Source organism: Typha latifolia, chromosome 8 (assembly GCF_019914945.1).
Source record: "Typha latifolia isolate L0001 chromosome 8, TyphaL0001v2, whole genome shotgun sequence".
Lineage (NCBI taxonomy): Eukaryota > Viridiplantae > Streptophyta > Magnoliopsida > Poales > Typhaceae > Typha > Typha latifolia.
This window is the reverse complement of record NC_133093.1, coordinates 8,320,780-8,338,207: the sequence shown is the minus strand read 5'-3', so window position 1 is coordinate 8,338,207 and position 17,428 is coordinate 8,320,780. Positions and strand designations below refer to the sequence as shown.

The 17,428-nt window shown below is 35.8% G+C and overlaps 1 protein-coding gene across 1 annotated transcript; it reads right to left on the bottom strand.

The window, feature by feature from the left end:
• Window positions 1-531: 531 nt before the first annotated feature.
• LOC140793929 (linoleate 13S-lipoxygenase 2-1, chloroplastic) lies at window positions 532-7,295 on the bottom strand. The gene is made up of 9 exons (XM_073145707.1): window positions 6,735-7,295; window positions 3,610-3,881; window positions 3,300-3,540; window positions 2,837-3,157; window positions 2,523-2,608; window positions 2,318-2,428; window positions 1,901-2,202; window positions 1,523-1,789; window positions 532-1,446 (listed from the first exon to the last, which is right to left on the bottom strand). Exons 1-9 carry the CDS (start codon window positions 7,093-7,095, stop codon window positions 687-689), a joined length of 2,721 nt encoding a protein of 906 aa, XP_073001808.1. The 5' UTR covers window positions 7,096-7,295; the 3' UTR covers window positions 532-686.
• Window positions 7,296-17,428: the final 10,133 nt, after the last annotated feature.

The window sequence follows — 17,428 nt, the reverse complement described above, 5'->3', positions numbered from 1 at the left end:
TGCCCTCTGATGACCCTAACCGGATCAGCTATGAAGAAAAGTCCCGAGCGTCATGTCGAGGTGACTTCTAGTTGATGTGGATCCATAGGGTTTAAACCCATTGAGACACATGACAGTATAAATATCAAAAGATGTTAATATGTTGAAAACGTGCAAGGTTACAAGTTGTGACATCTCTCTATTGTTATTATTTAGAGAGCATGCCTATTGCATATTGTTATGGATATTGTTGCTTTTAGTTTAATTTGTTCAGCATTAATATGAATTAAAAATTATTTGGTTTTCGAGTGGATTCCACTCACTGAGCTATAATTGTTGGCTCATGGATTCTATTATTTTTTGTATTTGTTTCTCCATTTCAGGTAATAGTCAGCGGGGCAACTAAGCGAGATGTATCCGGACTTCACCTCCACTTAAGATTCACCTATTTATCTTTTCGCTTTTTTAGATTTATGCTTTAGATTAGAAGTTTTATTTATTTAGTTTAGAGACTCAAAAACTTTAATATTGTTTTATCTTTATTGCAATTAGTTATAAAATTCAATAAAGCTCATTCTCATTTTGTTTATTTATTTTGCTATCGTACACATAAAGAATATTAATAATCATCTCAAGCATATTGAGATACATGATCGGTCATGATTCCTATTTTGAAGTGACATCCACGTAAGTCTCTATCATCCATTTTAAATGGAGATGCTGTTTGGAATGCCCATTCCTGTGACTCCAGGTTTAGAGAAAGGCTTCAAGAGCTCATACGGGATGATGCCGGCGCCGCACCTATTCATTAACTTCGGATCGATGTTACGTTGATCGATGATGCCTTCTATCTCTCTCATCCTTCCGTTGAACCTCTCAAAGGCCGCATTAATCACCGGGTCGGCCACCCAGGCCAACTCGGGCTCCCCACCGAGATACTCCTCGTCAGGCGAGTGTGTAGACAGTATATCAAGTACTGCCATGACAACAGTTGCTTGAATTTGCGAGGGAAAGCACTCCATCAGTGCAGTCTCAGGCCTATTCAAGAATTCAGTGAATTCCTCAAGAGTCGTGTCCTCGACCGGCATGTTCCTCCGGGTGATGGTCGGCCGGTTGGGGAAGTACCCGCCGTAATGGTATTGTCCGAAATTCACCGCGGCGTGGTGGCCCGACACGACCCAGATGATTGTGGTCAGGATGTGGACCAAATCCTCTTGGGTCTTCAGTTCGGGCCACCAAGGCTCGTCCTTCTTGTCGGCGTGGCCTTTGGTCCGGACCTCAGTCCACCAGGCTTGGAGCTCGCCGTCCTCCAACACGTCGGTCGCCGCCGGATAGTAGTGGCTCACGTAGTCGGAGATCCACTGCTTGATGGACGACCATATCAGCAAGCCATCGTTGGCGTATGGGTAGTCCTCTATCGTCAGCCGCAGCCCGTGCTCCGCCGTCGGATCCTCGACCGCCATTCCCCTGACCATTAAGAAGTTTCAGTCACAACGTATCAAGGGTCCAAGGAGTACTCATCATTGTTCTGTACATTATTTACCTTCGGATCAAGTCGGCCGGCAAGGCCTCCATGTCGAACCGCCACTGCTTGGCATAGGCGACGGCGCTGAGCTCCAACGAGTACTTGCCCGGCGAGAAGCACGTCTCGATGATGCCGCCGGCACTAATGAGGTACTGGCGCGCCAACGCGTTGATCTCCATCGTGTACCGGAAGTGAGGATGTAGCAGTCTGTAGATCGGATGCATTGCGCTGAGCTGCCGGTTTGCGGCGATGATGTACGGCTCCGTGGAGCAGTGCGTCCTCAGCCTGTACAAACTCATCAATCTCAGTAATGCATGCTACACTTACGTAGTGCACACGATCTGGATCTTTTTTCGCTTATATATGTTTTGGTAAATTATTTTGGATCTTATATACCAGTGGCAAACAAGCTGGTGATAGCCAGAGTCATGGGCAGAGACATGGGCCTTTGCAAGCTTCCATAGCCAGGCTCCCGTTGAATCCCAGCAGTGTGTGAAGACCTGCTTCCACTGAGGCTTTGTCGGCGACGCCGGCCGGGTGAGCTCGATGGCGATCGGCATCAATGTATCGTCCGGCGTGAGGAAGAAGATTGTACGTGATCCGTACAATGTGGAATTTTCCAGCTCCCTGACCTTGTGGACGTATGGTAGTAGTAGATCATGGTAATCTAGAATGAATAACCTCTTCTGCCTCAATGCCTATTATAGAGAGAGAGAGAGAGAGAGAGAGAGAGAGAGAGAGAGGAATTAAACCAGCAAAAATTAGAATAACTGATCACTTGATAAGTAATGCACTGCACTTCAATTCATTTACCTCCTTCACTGTCATAACTCCCTTAATTTCTCGTTCAATGAGTTGTGCGGTTAACCCAGACTCAGGTGGACCATAAACTTTAGGATCAAGCTTGCTGACTAGAGGAAATTCCTGGAACGCATAACAAGATAATGAATGATATTTCCTAGACCTTATGCTTGATTTGAAACAAAAATGTAATTGATTAATGCATCGTTGAACATACTGTAACTAGTTGAATGCTCAATGGGTTGAGGCCTGCGAGACACTGTCGAGAGAACTCCTCATCTCTAAACCATGCAAACTTGTCTCCTGCAATGTTTATTGCATGCATGCATGCTCATTAGTATGTTTGCAAACAATTTAGTAATCGAAGGTTTGTTCAGTCGAGAGGAAGTGAGAGCAAGACTTTCTGAAATTGCTCTACTTTCTACTGTTTGTGAATAAAGAAGAGGGATTGGAAAGTGAGTTTCTTCACTTTCTAGGAAAAATGATCAATAGAAGAAAATTCGAATTGAAAGCATCAGGTGGTTCACGTACTGTCGACCATCTCTGGCGTTTCGAAGAGGAGAACGTTTTCGGTGGTGTCCGATAACGCCTTGATGAGTCTTGGAATTACGGTTTGGAAGAAGCTAAGACCCTCGCGCTCTGGTAGCGTGACGCCCTCGTTGAACAGCGAATCAATGGCCGTGAAGTAGGGGAAGCCGAGCTTCCGGTCTACGATGGCTGTCTCGATGGACGGGACCACCGCGTGGAGCGCTGACCGCACCGTCTTGGCCGAGAATGTCACTTCCTTCACCTCTGAGAAGGACTCGTCCCTAGGGATGTATATGTTGCTGCTTCTTGATTCAGACAAAGGATCTGCAAACATAGCAACAGGTGCGTTAGATAGGATTAAAATTATAGAACTCATTTAGGACTTACTATATGGAGGCATTCCAAATCCAACTCTCTCTCTCTTTCTCTCTCTCTCTCTCTCTCTATATATATAATATTTATCCACCTTTCTTGCTTCTAGGGCGGCCGGTCCGGCAACGCCGCGGATATGGCAACTCTTTGCTACCGCCGAGCACCGGCCGAGCCAATTCATCACTCTTGTCCGGGTCACCTAGATCGTTGTACGTATCGTAGTCGTAGATCCTCTCGAAGGTCTTACGCTTCCCAGAGCCGTCACCGCGGATGGCCTGCAGCTCGCTCTTCCTCCACTTCTGGAGGCCTCCTGGTGTCTTAGATGGCAAGTAGCACTGTTTGGGGAGAGTTGAATTAGAAAACTTCTATCTAGATAGAGAGAGTGTGTGTGTGAGGTAAATAACCTTGCTGGTGAAGAAGATCCTCTTCTCCGGGTTATCAAACCTGGCGTGCAACCAAGACTGGCAGTCGATGGTAAGCGCGGTGGTCTGATCACCGGTGGTGAGTACAATGTCCTTGAGGTACATCTCCTTGTGGTGCTCGTTCTCCACCAGCACCGCACCCACGTCGCCAAAGCTTGGGGGAACCTTGAAGCTCGCCTCGTACTTCACCTCATCTTTGTTTTGTTTTCCCCTGCGAGCATAGGCCGTCACCGCCTTCTTCTCCAATCCTGTCTCTGTTTAATTAACACACTCAAAACTCGCAATTACTAGTTGTTTACATGATTGTAAGTGAAAACATTAAAAATATCATAGTTATCGTCGAAACCATTGAGCTCTTCTAGCAATGCTACTTTTATGATTAATTAAATCTAATTAATCACAGTTAAAACTAAACTCAGAATTAAAAATAACTATTTTATTCTTGTATAATTTGTTTAAAATGATTAGAAAGTTACTCACTATATATATATATATATTACAATACAAGAAATGAATATTTTCATAGATTTTATCCTTAAGACAAACAAAAGGTCAACTTATATAAAAATAAGGGTAAAATGGTCCCTTTGTCCTTGTGCAACGTATCATAACATATCATGTCAAAAAATAATGAGAAAGATTAATTTAATTTTTCAAACAGGACAATATCTAAGGTTTGGTAAAAGAAGAGCGAATTGTTTGAAAATGTGACAAAAGAGATCAACTAACAATTATATCTCGCTGGTGATTCGGCCCCACATATTTCAAAATTATCTTTTTATTTGTTTTCATATTCTATATTATAAAGTAATATCATTTTGACTCAAGTTATTTTAAATTTCTCTCTCCTACCACCCATATATTTCATTATATACATACATAAGAATAATTTTTTATTATCACAAAAGTATTCTTTTCTTTTTCCCATTTGCAAATAATTAAACCCCTTAAAAGGCATTTTTGTGGAAAAAGAATTATTCTGGAGATATACATATGTGGCTGGTGTTTTTACATATATACCCACAAAAGAGGAGTCCGTTGCAAACATCTAAAAATGGAAAAGGAAATTTATATTTAACACCATCCCTTTTAATCTATTTGTGATTTATAATCTCTATTTTTTTTTTTAATATTTACAAACTAAACCCTATTTGTTATCAAATATATGCAGCTTTGAGGTCTTTTACATAAGAGAAAAGGAACAATCTCGTGCCCTAAATGGAGTAAGAAGAAGAAGAAGGAAGTAAGGACATATCAGTCTAATTTGCCTATTTTTATATTTTTATTTTGTGGTATATTGTCTTAAGGAAAAAGAAACAATTCTAAGTCCCCAAAAAGAAGAGGAAAAAGAAAAAGAAAGGAACCAGGAGAAAATATTAAAGATATTTGTACCTGACGGAATACAATTTTTTTATGCTATCTGCTAAAATGGTACTAGTGTTAAAAGTATTATTTTTTCATATATTTGATAGAATGTAAGGGCCGATTTGTAAATACTAAAAGTCGAAAATAAAAAGTATAAATAGGTTAAAAGGGAGGGTATTAAATGCACTATACCGTTGCTAATATTGGAAGACTTGGAAGCTGTCAGAGTTGGGCCAGTACAGGTTAACAGCGTTAAAAAAGGTTGCTGTTTGCCCATCACATGCAAGCTAGCGACGAATTCTAATCAAACTTTTTAGCTGGTAGGGCATGTACATTTACTTGGGAGTTTCTGACCAAATATAGTCAAAATTTGAGATTTTTACTATTAAAAGAAACACTCAAAATTTAAACATTTTTCAATACTGATTAGTTGATAGGAGTTAAGTGTTAGAATTAGCCAAATAAAAATGCTAAAGAGTTTTGCATTTCTTTTTTTTTTCTTTTTTTGTGTGTGTGTGTGTGTGTGTGTCTGTGGCTAAAATGTTTATCCGATGTGCGTTTATTTTAGCAATTTTAGTTGGACTATAGTATTCTAGACTTAGTTTGATTATAAGTTGGAGGGATAATTTGGATCACGGTTAATTTGGCCAAAATCATCTCATTCTTGGATGTTATTCCTGCATGCATTGAATGTTGATAAAGATGTACAGCTTTTTGTACGTCCAAAATCTCCACCATATCTCTGCTCTTCAATCTAATCTATTTTCTCTCTATCTTCTCCCGGATTGTTTGAGGTCACTATTTTTCGATGGGGATAAGGAAAGAGAATAGAACAGAAGAGAACAGAAGAGAAAGAGATAAATTAAAAAAAAAAGAATGAAAGAGAAAGAGAAGAGAAAAATAATTCTCTCCTCAACTTGTACATACAAGAGAAAAAAGGAAGACAATTAAAGGAGGGAAAAATGTGATGCAAACTTGAACTTCGATGGTAAATCTTATCAATATATTCCTAGATTAAAAGAAAAGAAAAGAAAAGAAAAGCTGAAGTGAATAAAAATCTATATTAGACTATTAGGATAAATTTTAGATAAGAGTTTTATGTTATGAATTGATTATATATATGAGTACCGCGTGATTTTTTCACTCAGAGGTTTAAGAGCTCGACTCAATCTAATTATAAATGATGAAATTTTATGTTTTCTAAGTGACATGGAAGAATATTATCTGCCTATTGGACCATTTTCTTTGTAATCTATCATCACTAGTTTATGCACTCGATTAATACCATATTTCCGTGATCAAATAGAAAATAAAAAGTTGACAAAAATGATTAAATATAGTTAGTTATATATGAGAATATTTAGCCTTTGGAGAGAGCAATTATTTATGACGATAAAAAAAAGAATCTATTGCAGACACCTCTTTCATATATTTCTTATACTCTCTCTATATAACTGTTATGTTAAAAAAAAAAAAAAAAACTAAAGAGAAACGACTCTTATTTTCTTTTCAGCTCCATATGAGGTTTGTGAAACCTCATGATATACTCAATGCATGGCAAAATAAATTCTAAATTTATATTTTAAACTCCATTTAACTCCTATAAACAGGAGTAGGCGTATAAAACTTTGTTAAAAAGAAATAAGTTTAACAATTTTTGTTGCCAAACTGCTCATCTCAAGGTAGATCTATTATGTGTTCATTGAATAAATGCATATCCTTACAATAGTTAGCAAACTTACTTGGATCAAGCTCATCGCTGAGAAGCTCCAGGAGCAGGCTTTTCCCAAGCAAATCACCAATATCATCTAATCCCCTTGTAAGCCCCAAGTGTGCAAAGACTCCTCCAACCGTCAGTTTAACAGTCAAAACCGCTTTAACCGTCACCGGGCTTTTCGTGTCGGCCATGATCGCCGGAGACTCCTCGGTGGCCGAACATATCGTATGAAACCTCAAAGTCCTCCTCCGTTGCCGGGCCGACGACCGGGTTCTAGTGTTGGTCGGGATTCGGAAGGCCAAAGGAAGGAGCCCGGAGGAGGAGGAAGAGGAGGAGAAGAAGATGAATGGTGGTTGGTGTTGAGCTTGGAGCAAAGGCTTCAACATCTTAATTTTTTTTGTTTTGGGTTAATTAATTAAACGAGATGTTATTATAGGATAAGGGAGAGAGAGGTATAAGATATGTGCTTTGCTATGTGATGATTTAAAGGGGTTTTGGGGAGTGTTTATATAGAGGAAGAAGGGTATAGAAATTATGTAGCTAGCTCTGGGAAATCCAAGCATATTCGCAGCTGCTTCACGTGCGTGGTCGTCACAATTCGTCGGTCATACATCAAATAGATATTAACCAAATTTGCGCTATTATTAATTATTTATATTATATGTTTACTATATTTTTTAATTTTAAATATAATATATTATGACCCAGTCAGTGACTTATAAATATAAATCACTTACTGAATTAATAACTTGTACAAAAATTTAAATTCTTGTAAAATAAATTGTATTGCTTAACCGGAAAATAATTTATATAAAAGTTTCTTAGTTTCTTCTTCTTTTTCTTTTTTTAAAAAAAATATGAGCAGCCTTAAAATAGTCATGAATCTAAAAAAAAAATCTCACTGGACAGAACTTTCTAGTTGAGAACTCTTTGGCATTTTGACGTTATCTATCCACCAGGCCAATTTGCTGGCTCATTTGGCTCTCTCAAAATTGTTATTTTGTGGAGGGATTTTTATGAATTACAACTTTTTTTTAAATATATTTTGTGATTCACATTCAGAGTTTTGAGGATTTTATAATTCGAACTCTTATTTTTTTTTTATAATTCTCATTTAACGCTGACGTTATTTTGAACTAACTAACGTTGACTAAGTTACTAAAATATCTCTATCATTCTCTCTTATTTTTATATTTTTGTACCATCTTTTCTACCTATCTCTTTCGATGTCGCCACTGCTGATACTAACTTTTCTAGTCTTCTCTCTCCCCCTCCACCTCTTTCTCCTTTTTTTTTTTCTTCTTTCTTTTTGGGAAGAGAAAAAAAAAATGAAGAAGACAGGAATAATTTAAGTATTTATAAATTATTTTATATATTATAATAAAATATTTATTTTCTAATATCGTTTAAGTTAATTCATGGTATTAAATGAGAATTATAGGAAAAAAGGATAAGTCGGATTACAATATCCTCAAAATTGAACTGTAAATCATAAGATAGATATGTTTTATAAAAATTCTTTTTTCCTGATTATTTATATTTCCTAGTCCTCTTAAAAAAGTTCATGGTTTGAGCATTGGACTATTGTTAGTGGTCCACGTATGGTATTACGAGATTTAGAATTTTATTAAGCAATAGTTTAATCTGGAATGGAAAAGATTGGAGAATGGAAAAGGTAATTACTATATATTTATTTGGCTAATTAATCTAAGGACAAATAAAAAGGGGGACATGAGAATTTATTTTTCAAAAAAAAATGATTAATTATTTCCTTTTCCAAATCCACGGATCCAAACAAAGATGATAGTGTGGCTTGTAGAATTAATTTTCTTCGATTTCAGTCTTTTTCTATTTATCTATTTTTTTATACATACTAAATTTATTATCTAGTAGTTCTGATTAGTTATTATTATTATTTTTTATCCAATTGATTTCTCTCCTATTATTGCTAGGTCTTTGTTACAATTATGGTCACATCAAATAGAAATTTATGATAACAAACCAAATATTTTAAACAAAAGGTCATCGAAATATTGATTAAAAAAATCTCCCATCCGATCCTAGATTAAGAAATTTCCATTTAGATTAATAATTTAGACAAGATAACTATTGAAATTGGTAATTAAGTTTATAGATATTCTAATGCTATCTGACTTCATTTATTTAGATAAGCTACATCTAACACATATGAAGTGTAAGTTTATGGATCCTACGAAATATTCTTTCTAAGGGCTAGGTTATGCTCATATACAACATCTTGATATCCACTTTTATTAAGTAAATGTCAAAATATATTATTTCAACATTTAATGTGAAGAAAAGAGGAAAAATAATTAAAAAAAAAACTTTTATTTATATTAGTTTCTCATTTAAGACTACAAATATATGAAATCAAATGACTCCTCTATAAATCTCATCCTAGTCTTTTAAATTCGAATCCAACTCTCTCTCATCATTGATCTTTATATGTTTGTAAAGCTAGAATAGAAATTCTAAAATATTCAAACTTAACTTTGTTTCTCTTGACAAATAGATACAGTAAATATTGTCTTGAAAAATTATGGACTCTCTAATTTATTTTTCGTGACATATTGACCTTCTTAATTATATAAAACTTTTAGAAATATATATTTTATTAGTTATATCTATTTGAGTTTTTTTGTTAAAGATGTCAAATGATTATCACATGATAAATTTCATACGAGTAAAAGAGAGAAAAGTTAGATAATTGAGTCGAATATTAGAAAAAATATAACTAAAAAAATTTATGTGATAAAAGGCAATAGTTTACTATTCTGGGTATAAAACATAATGTCATGAGAAGTTTTTCTAAATGATAATGATATCCAAAAGGGAGATATTTTTTAAGTGGAGTCTTAAGAGGTAATTCAAAGATATAATAATAGTAACTTAATTTTAAATTTACTTGCTATTGCTCCATATACATAACATTCTAGCTTTCAAATCAAAATAAAAGGGGATAACCTTTAAATCAAAATTAGTTAAATTAGGTCCACTGCCAATTTTTGGATCCTGATTTCAATGTAGTTTAAAAAATTTAAAAATTCTAACATGTGAGACACGCCGAAGCATAATTACCATAAAGAAAAATAATACTTTCTATGCAAGTTTAACTGGCTATCTTTTCTCTCCGATATAATTTAGAACCTCATTTATGCATCACCAATCAAAATAATATTTATATATATAAAAAGAGGAAAAGAGAAAAAACTATGGAAGAGAAGTTAAAAAGTCTTTATGTTGTATTATTGTTATTTTTATTTTCATAGGCTAAATTTCTCCAAACACTTGTAACTCTCAAACAAGTTAGCCCATTAACTTTTGAAAAAAAAAACTATTACTGTTGTTACAAAACATTAAAATTATTTTAACTGTTGAGTTTTTTAAATTCTTTTAAGTACTAAGTTTTAAAATTAATATCAAGTTGTGAAGGACCACATCATAAAGAGGGCTTTTAGATTGGGGTCTTTCTCTACTAAACGCCATTGGCGTAGTGTGCCTAGCGCTCATCGGCCTCAGACCTAGCCATTCATAAGCTTAGAAGGTAGTATGGAGTTGTACGGAATCCATGCCGAAGGGTGTAAACCTTTGTCTTGAGAAGTTTGGTCAGTGTGATACTGGTTATAGAAGAATTAGATGCTCTATGTCCTATTAGCATTGAGGAGGTTGAATCAGCTAAGCATCCCCTCTTGAGGTGCTCCTTTGCTCAAGCGATGTGGTTTCGCTGGAAAGCTTGCCTGTGCTCCGATCGATGTTTGTGACGTCGATCTAAATGAATGAGTCTTCTTAGCCAATGCATCTCTCATCAATAGCCAGTCGAAGTCCGCATACTTACTCACCACCCTCAGGGCTATCTGGAAAGCAAAAAAATAAAGCAGTTTCAATGTATAAAAACTGGCTAAAGTTGAATTAATTAATTAATATATGCAATTGAAGAGGGACACTTTGCTTAAAATGTAACGCCTGTCAGACAATTAATTATACATAAAGTTCTAAGCAACAATTAAGAGAAAAAAACACTCTAAATTAACTTGAGCAAAAGCTAGCTATGAGGGTGTAAATTATATTTTCTTCTAAATAAATGAAAGCTCCTTGAGGATGGATGGATAATATCCAAACTCCAAACAAATGGTTGATATCGATCTGTCTGGTTGTAAGAATCACAGTGGAGAGCGTAAGGTCTGAAATGAGAGAGAGAGAGAGAGAGAGAGAGAGAGAGAGAGAGAGAGAGAGAGAGAGAGAGAGAGAGAGAGAGAGAGAGAGAGAGAGAGAGAGAGATCATTATCATCTCAGATGGAAAATTTCGAGTCATTTGATAAATCGATCACTTTCAAAGAGTATGGGCTAAAGCAAATTCCTGTTGATGCAAATTATTTGTTTGTGATACCACACGATGCGGACTTGGAACTGAAAAGATGGACGTCGCCTTCTCGTGTCTTTCTAAGCTGCTACACAGAAATTAATTAGGTAACTCGGTAAGTAGAAATGTTAAAGAAAATAAAAATAAAAATAAAAGGTTATCCGATGTCATGTCATGTCATATCACGTTCATGTCAAAGATTCTCCCTGACTCATAATTTATACCTATTTAATTTAGCTAGAACTTTATTGAGCTCCCCGTTAGAATTATTTTTTGTTATCTCATAATAACAGTAGAACACTGTAATAACATCATTTTATAATATAATTTATTAAAATTATATCTTATATTATATATTAACTTAATTACTAATTTATAAAAGTGTTAATTTACGTTAGTGATTTGATATGCATTAATGCATATATACACGGTGAGAATGTGACATATTTCGACTTTTGTTAATATATGGCATGTTCTTCTTGCATGCATCGTCTTTTCTTACAGAATAATTGAACTGCAAATAGTACGTGTCAGTCTTTGCTTGGATTGTAATGCCCAATGTCTTTTCTCACGATGTTGCTTCTTGTTTTCGGGTTATTGAGCAAACTAGCCCTGCTAAACTCTTTTTATTTTTTATTTTTTTTACATATCTATACACTTCAAAACTTACCTACAAAGCTATGATAATATTTTTAGCTAAGTATTAGAGGTGAAAATTTCACATAAGTTATATTTTAGTTTAGAGACCTATGTTTGGAAATCTCTGTCCAATTATTTGACTTATGTGAAGGAGACTTTCAAATTTTCATCGCAAGTCACTGAATTAGAATGCGTGGAAGTCTCTGGACTTTTATTTCTTTTATTTTTTTTTTCATTTTTAGTAAAAGGCAATTTATTAATCAACTTTCTCGGTTACGATAAGCATCACTTACATCAGCAGCCAAAATAGATATGAGCGAGGAAGAAAAGGACCCTCCCAAATACAATTAAGAGCCATATTCTTACCATAATTTGCGAGCTAATCATCCGACTGATTTGCCTCGCAGTAGATATGGTACAAAAATAAGAAAGAAAAAGCAGATAAGAGATACATGCAGTCATCTATGATAGCAGCGGACGCCTAGGGAACCAGGTGAAGACCTTTCAAGATGTTAATAAGGAGCAGCGAGTCGATTTCAATAATGAGGTGTGTGATCTTGCGCTGGTTAAGATAGCGAAGAGCCTCGCGAAGGTTGGCTACTTCAATAGCCAAAGTTGAGTGGAAGATGCCGTACCGATAGCTCGCACAGATTAGGGAACCCAGTGAGAAGTGCAAGATAAAGCCCGCCCCACTAGTTTTGTTGGGACCCGAAAAGGAGCCGTCGGTGTTGAGTTTGAGGAAGTCTGGAGGAGGTGGCTCCCACCGGATGAGTCGAGGAGGGGTGAGCGGCTCAGAAGACTTTTTACACAGTGTTTCGTAGTATTAATATGCAAGTGCGAGTGTTCATTCCCATGTGATATGAGTGCTTTCATGGACAGAGTTAAAAAGGGTACTATTACGATGCTTTCATATATTCCAGAACATTATGCTGATAACCACCAAAAGGAGAGCCCGCGAGCTCTTAGGCAACAAGCTAAACTCAAGGAGTCAGGATCCGTCGGCCCAAGCTGGGTTTGGTGGCCCAATGGGCTACAGAGCTCCGAGTTTGGCCCACATGGCCTGAGCGAACGAGCATCTAAAGAGGAGGTGAGCAGCGGTTTCATCTTCTGTATGACATATGGGGCAACTATTATCGGAACCCAATCCCCACTGGCCAAATTTGGCCTAGTTGGGAGTCGGTTCCAACAGCATTTCCATAAGAACATTTTGAATTTAGGAGGGACATGGAGCTTCCAAAGAATTGACCATTCCTTCCATTTCTCAAGAGGGGTTTCCTCTGAGAGCCGAATGAAGTGATAGGCAGATTTAGCCGAGGCCCGGCTAGAAGGATGGGGGGCCCATATCCAGTAATCCTTCCCACCTCTTAATGGAATATTAATATTGAGAATTTTTTTGTGTAGCGCATGGCCAAAGAGTTAGGTAAGGAGATCCTCATTCCAATCCTTAGAATGGATAATGTCGGAAACATATCTCCACCTGGCCAGCAAGCGGGATTGAGAAAAGTAGGCCATTTATTTAGCGGAATAGGGCCATCTGTAACCAATGTCGTGGATTTCCCATCCCGAGTAACTTTTTGGAATCCACCCAGAGTGTGGGTTAGGCCAGTTGTAATGAGCTTCCAAATGTTGGTCGAGTTTCAGACATGGTTCTTCTTCCAAGGGTGAGGGGTACTATACTTGGCCTGAACCAGCCTGACCCAAAGAGAGTCATCCGAATTGAGGAAAGCCACAATTCTTTTGGTCATAAGGGCAAGGCGAGCTACTATAAGCTTTTTGACTGCAAGGCTACCCTCCGTCGTGGGGAGAGTGACCTTGTCCCAGCCAATTAGGTGAAGTCCTCTGTGGCCATTGCCCTTATCCCAAAGAAATTTCCTAGCTAGTTTATCGATACAGTCAACAACCGTTAATGGGGTCCAAGACGGGGACAAGAGGTGAACAGTTAGGGAATCGCCAGAAGGAGGGAGAGGGACTTCCATTCAAACTTCTCTACTTTAGGATAAGAGCACTTAACTTTTATTAATGTGGCAAAACATGCTTACTTTTTTATTTAAGTTAAAGTGAATTAGATCCAGAAAAACTAATGACAAAGTTAAAATAGCTAAGAACTCCATATTTTTAGTAAATATATTTACTGTTATGATTTTGCTCAATTATTATTTGTATATCTTTTCATCTAGATCTTTGATTTAGATGAAACTAGAGCCATTAGAATCTTATCTCGTGATGCTTTCACTACCTAAATTTTTATAATTTTTTTATACCCGGATCAGCCCAAATTTGGTGCATAACACTCTAATGGTCGAGTCTGCTCTCTCAATTGATACCGCCTGATCTCCACGCCCTCCAAGTGGAATGACGCGAGTTGGACCTTACGTAGCTTGGTCCATCATAGTAAACCTACCAACCTCATAGTCGATGTTGGTCGTGTGGGTCAAGAGCCCACCCTCTCTAAGAAAAATTCAAGTCTAGAATAATTTCTCAATACTTAGATGATTAAATAAAAGAGCTCAACCTCTCTCTATATAGAGGCCGAATACAATAAATCTTATTAAGACTACTGCTAAAGACTTACACAACTCGAATTAGAATTTTTTTTAAAGACTTACATGACTTAATTGGACTTGCCTCAAATGCTTACTTGACTTAACTAGACTTGTCTTAATGTCTTATATACTTAATTAAATTTGTCTTAAACTCACATGACATAACTAGACTTATCTTAGAGGCTTACATTATGAATTAATTAAAAGATAAATAGACTCAATTTTGAAGAGGGTTAGTTTGGTCAAAAACTCTAATGCCAAACGTTAGTGTTTGAGATGCAATCCTATTTGGATATAACTACTAACACGCTATTGGCTACATGGATTTCCTCACGGGCTTGAAAAGGAAAGGAAGAATATATTAACTCTTTTTTTCATGTGTTTCATGTGTTTGGATATACGAAAGAAAAGAAGAAAAATACTTTTCTTTATTTTAGATAGGAAAAAATAATCATTAGAACTTACTTTTGCCTCTTTCTTTTTGTCTATTCTCTTCTAAAAATAACCAATTTTCTTTTAGAATCACCTAATCTGTTGCTCATATTCATTATCTAAAACCATCTAAATACCATGTGTTAGTTGTTTAATTTTAGACACTCTCTAGAAACAGTTTACTCTTAATTTAAAGAGATAAAGAGAAGTTAACAATAGATAATTATTTGACCTTTTCTATATACAATATCAAGAGGGAAATGTGTGAAAACGTTAATAGCTAATTTACTTAACCGCACGCCATTTAGTGGGTTAATATTAAATTCTCACTTCTCTCAAATAAGTAAATAAATTAGCTTAGAAGGCCATCTTGGCTTAGAGAAGAAACAATATATATTTAAGCCAACCGCACTATTGAGTCATTAACCGAGTCGAGCCGTTGAGCTTAGCTACTAAGTCACCAAACAATTTTCTCCATAGTAATTATTTGGGGTTGGAGTCGATCTCATGATTTCCTTGTTTATGGGGAATGGTACCTACCAACTCTAGTTATGTTTAGTGTGGTTTACACCCTATCTTTTATATTACTTTTAATTCAATTTTCTCTTTAAATTTTGGAAAACTGAATTGAATAGGGTGTAAGAAGTTGGTGTGAATGTTACGGACCAGATTTGAAACGATCCGTCCGAAGGATGATTATAAAATTTTAGCTGGAGGTAGCCTCATGAGTTAGGGTTCTAATGGCTCTGTTTCACATAAATCAGAGATCAGGATGAAAAGATGAAAATAAAATAGTGGAGATAGGTCAGGGAGGGCTAAACAATAATTTTTGATGTTGTGGCGGTCGTCGGAGGGTGGCGGACGACCAAGGGTGGTGGTGGACGGCCGTATTGTAGGGTGGATGCTGGAGGTAGGAGGTGGCTAGGGTTTGGATGCTTGAAGGAGATCTACGGTTATGATCTACTCCTATAAAAATAAAAACAATCTAACGGCTAATGAAAAAAAGATAAGGACGAGAATAATAATTGGCTAAACTCAGATTTCTCTCTATTCACTTTCATAAAATTATACTTCTATTTATAGGAGTAAAAATCCATAGCGGATCGGATCTATATGCGGCTTATCCGATTTATTTGAAATTCAAACAGCAAGATAAAGCTAGCTAACTAACTAAATCAGCCTTCTTTATCTTTCTCGGATTAAATCATAGATAGATTATGAATCTGGAGAAGTTTTGATACCAAAATTATAGATCTGGAGATTGTGATCTTATCCCGCTGAATATTCTGCGGATATTTTTTTGAAACTGCGCAGAGCTGTTAACTAATTAAATAAAATCATAACATTCTAACTAAACTAAATAAGTAAATAAGATAACTAGACTCAATTCATTGAATCTAATCTCCCATTGATGTGATCCGATATGAGTCAGTTCGTATAAGTGAAGTTAGAAAATCATAGTGGTAAACCCCAAGGGTGGACATATAAATTTGTTAGTTATATTACAGGTGATATATGACAACCAATATACCTCAAATCAAATCGAGAAATTGCACGTGTAGATGCAATATCACCTGTCCGAATTTTGCAAGTTAAGCGATTGCAGGCTGCTTTCCTATGAGAGAGGGCACAACTTCTCTCTTATTCTCACTAAAGGCCTTCAAGAACTTGGCTAAATTTTTTATGTCACTTAACTCATGTAGTTATAATATATATAAATTATATGCACTTTATTATAAAAATACGTGCATATTTAGTGTAGAGAATGTACTCACTTCATGAACCAATCTTATTATTACTAAAATTTAGACAAGCTTTAAAGTGCAAATGCCCTTGTTTATATAATTTTATTTTAAAATATTTGTAATATCTAATATGCAGAAGTGATTAAGATTGAGAGTAAATAAGCACAAGGCAACAATTTTCTGAAGAAAAAAATATTTTTTAATTAGATGCTTTAACACAAAAAGGGCATTTTAATCTTTATATATTAAAATTAACATTAGACAATTCCATGTAGGTTATAACTAAATTGTATTTCCCCCACACTCTTTGGGGTGATTTGCACAGTAAACCAAAATTTTTAATAACTTTGTCTTACTAACCATTTTAAGTTTTATTTGCACCTCCACCCAAACTTTTTTTAAAATACCAAAATTTACCCTTAAACCAATTTTGAGAATATCATCAATGGTAAATTACGGTAAGACTTTATTTAATATAAATGAATTAAGTCACCATCAATAACATAATAAATGTTGTTTTATTTTTTTTTCTAGTTTTATACTCATTAGTTGTTAGAATTAAAAAGGAGAGAGGAGATTTCTGTAGCAAAACAAACTCCACATTAGCTCTAGACTTACTCCATATTTGCTCTATACTTATTTCTTTCCTTATGATTATTGTGGTAATTACTTTACAAAAAAAGCTAGTTATCAACTTACTCTGACTCTATTCTACTAATAATATTAAGAAAATTTTAGCCAAAAGAGCAATCCTATATATCAAATTGCTACCTTCACTAGTGAGAGTCAGATTAAGACGAAAACGAAAGAAAGAATAACATCCCAAGACAAGAATGCAAAGAAAAAAAAAGTGGAGGTATAATGTAAGATTTTGCCAAGACAATCCTAGTGATACAAATAATGCTCTAGTACTCATCACAACATTCCAATTTTCTTATAGTTTTATTTGTCAGTCTACTTGTATATATGAATTCTCATC

Bases quoted from the DNA above. Each gene is read 5' to 3' on its own strand.
- LOC140793929 (XM_073145707.1), bottom strand. From the start codon at position 7,095: ATGTTGAAGCCTTTGCTCCAAGCTCAACACCAACCACCATTCATCTTC. The intron at 3,882-6,734 runs GTAAGTTTGCTA...TTAATTAAACAG, and splicing joins CAGCGATGAGCTTGATCCAA to AGACAGGATTGGAGAAGAAG. The intron at 1,790-1,900 runs GTATATAAGATC...GAGTTTGTACAG, and splicing joins CACCAGCTTGTTTGCCACTG to GCTGAGGACGCACTGCTCCA.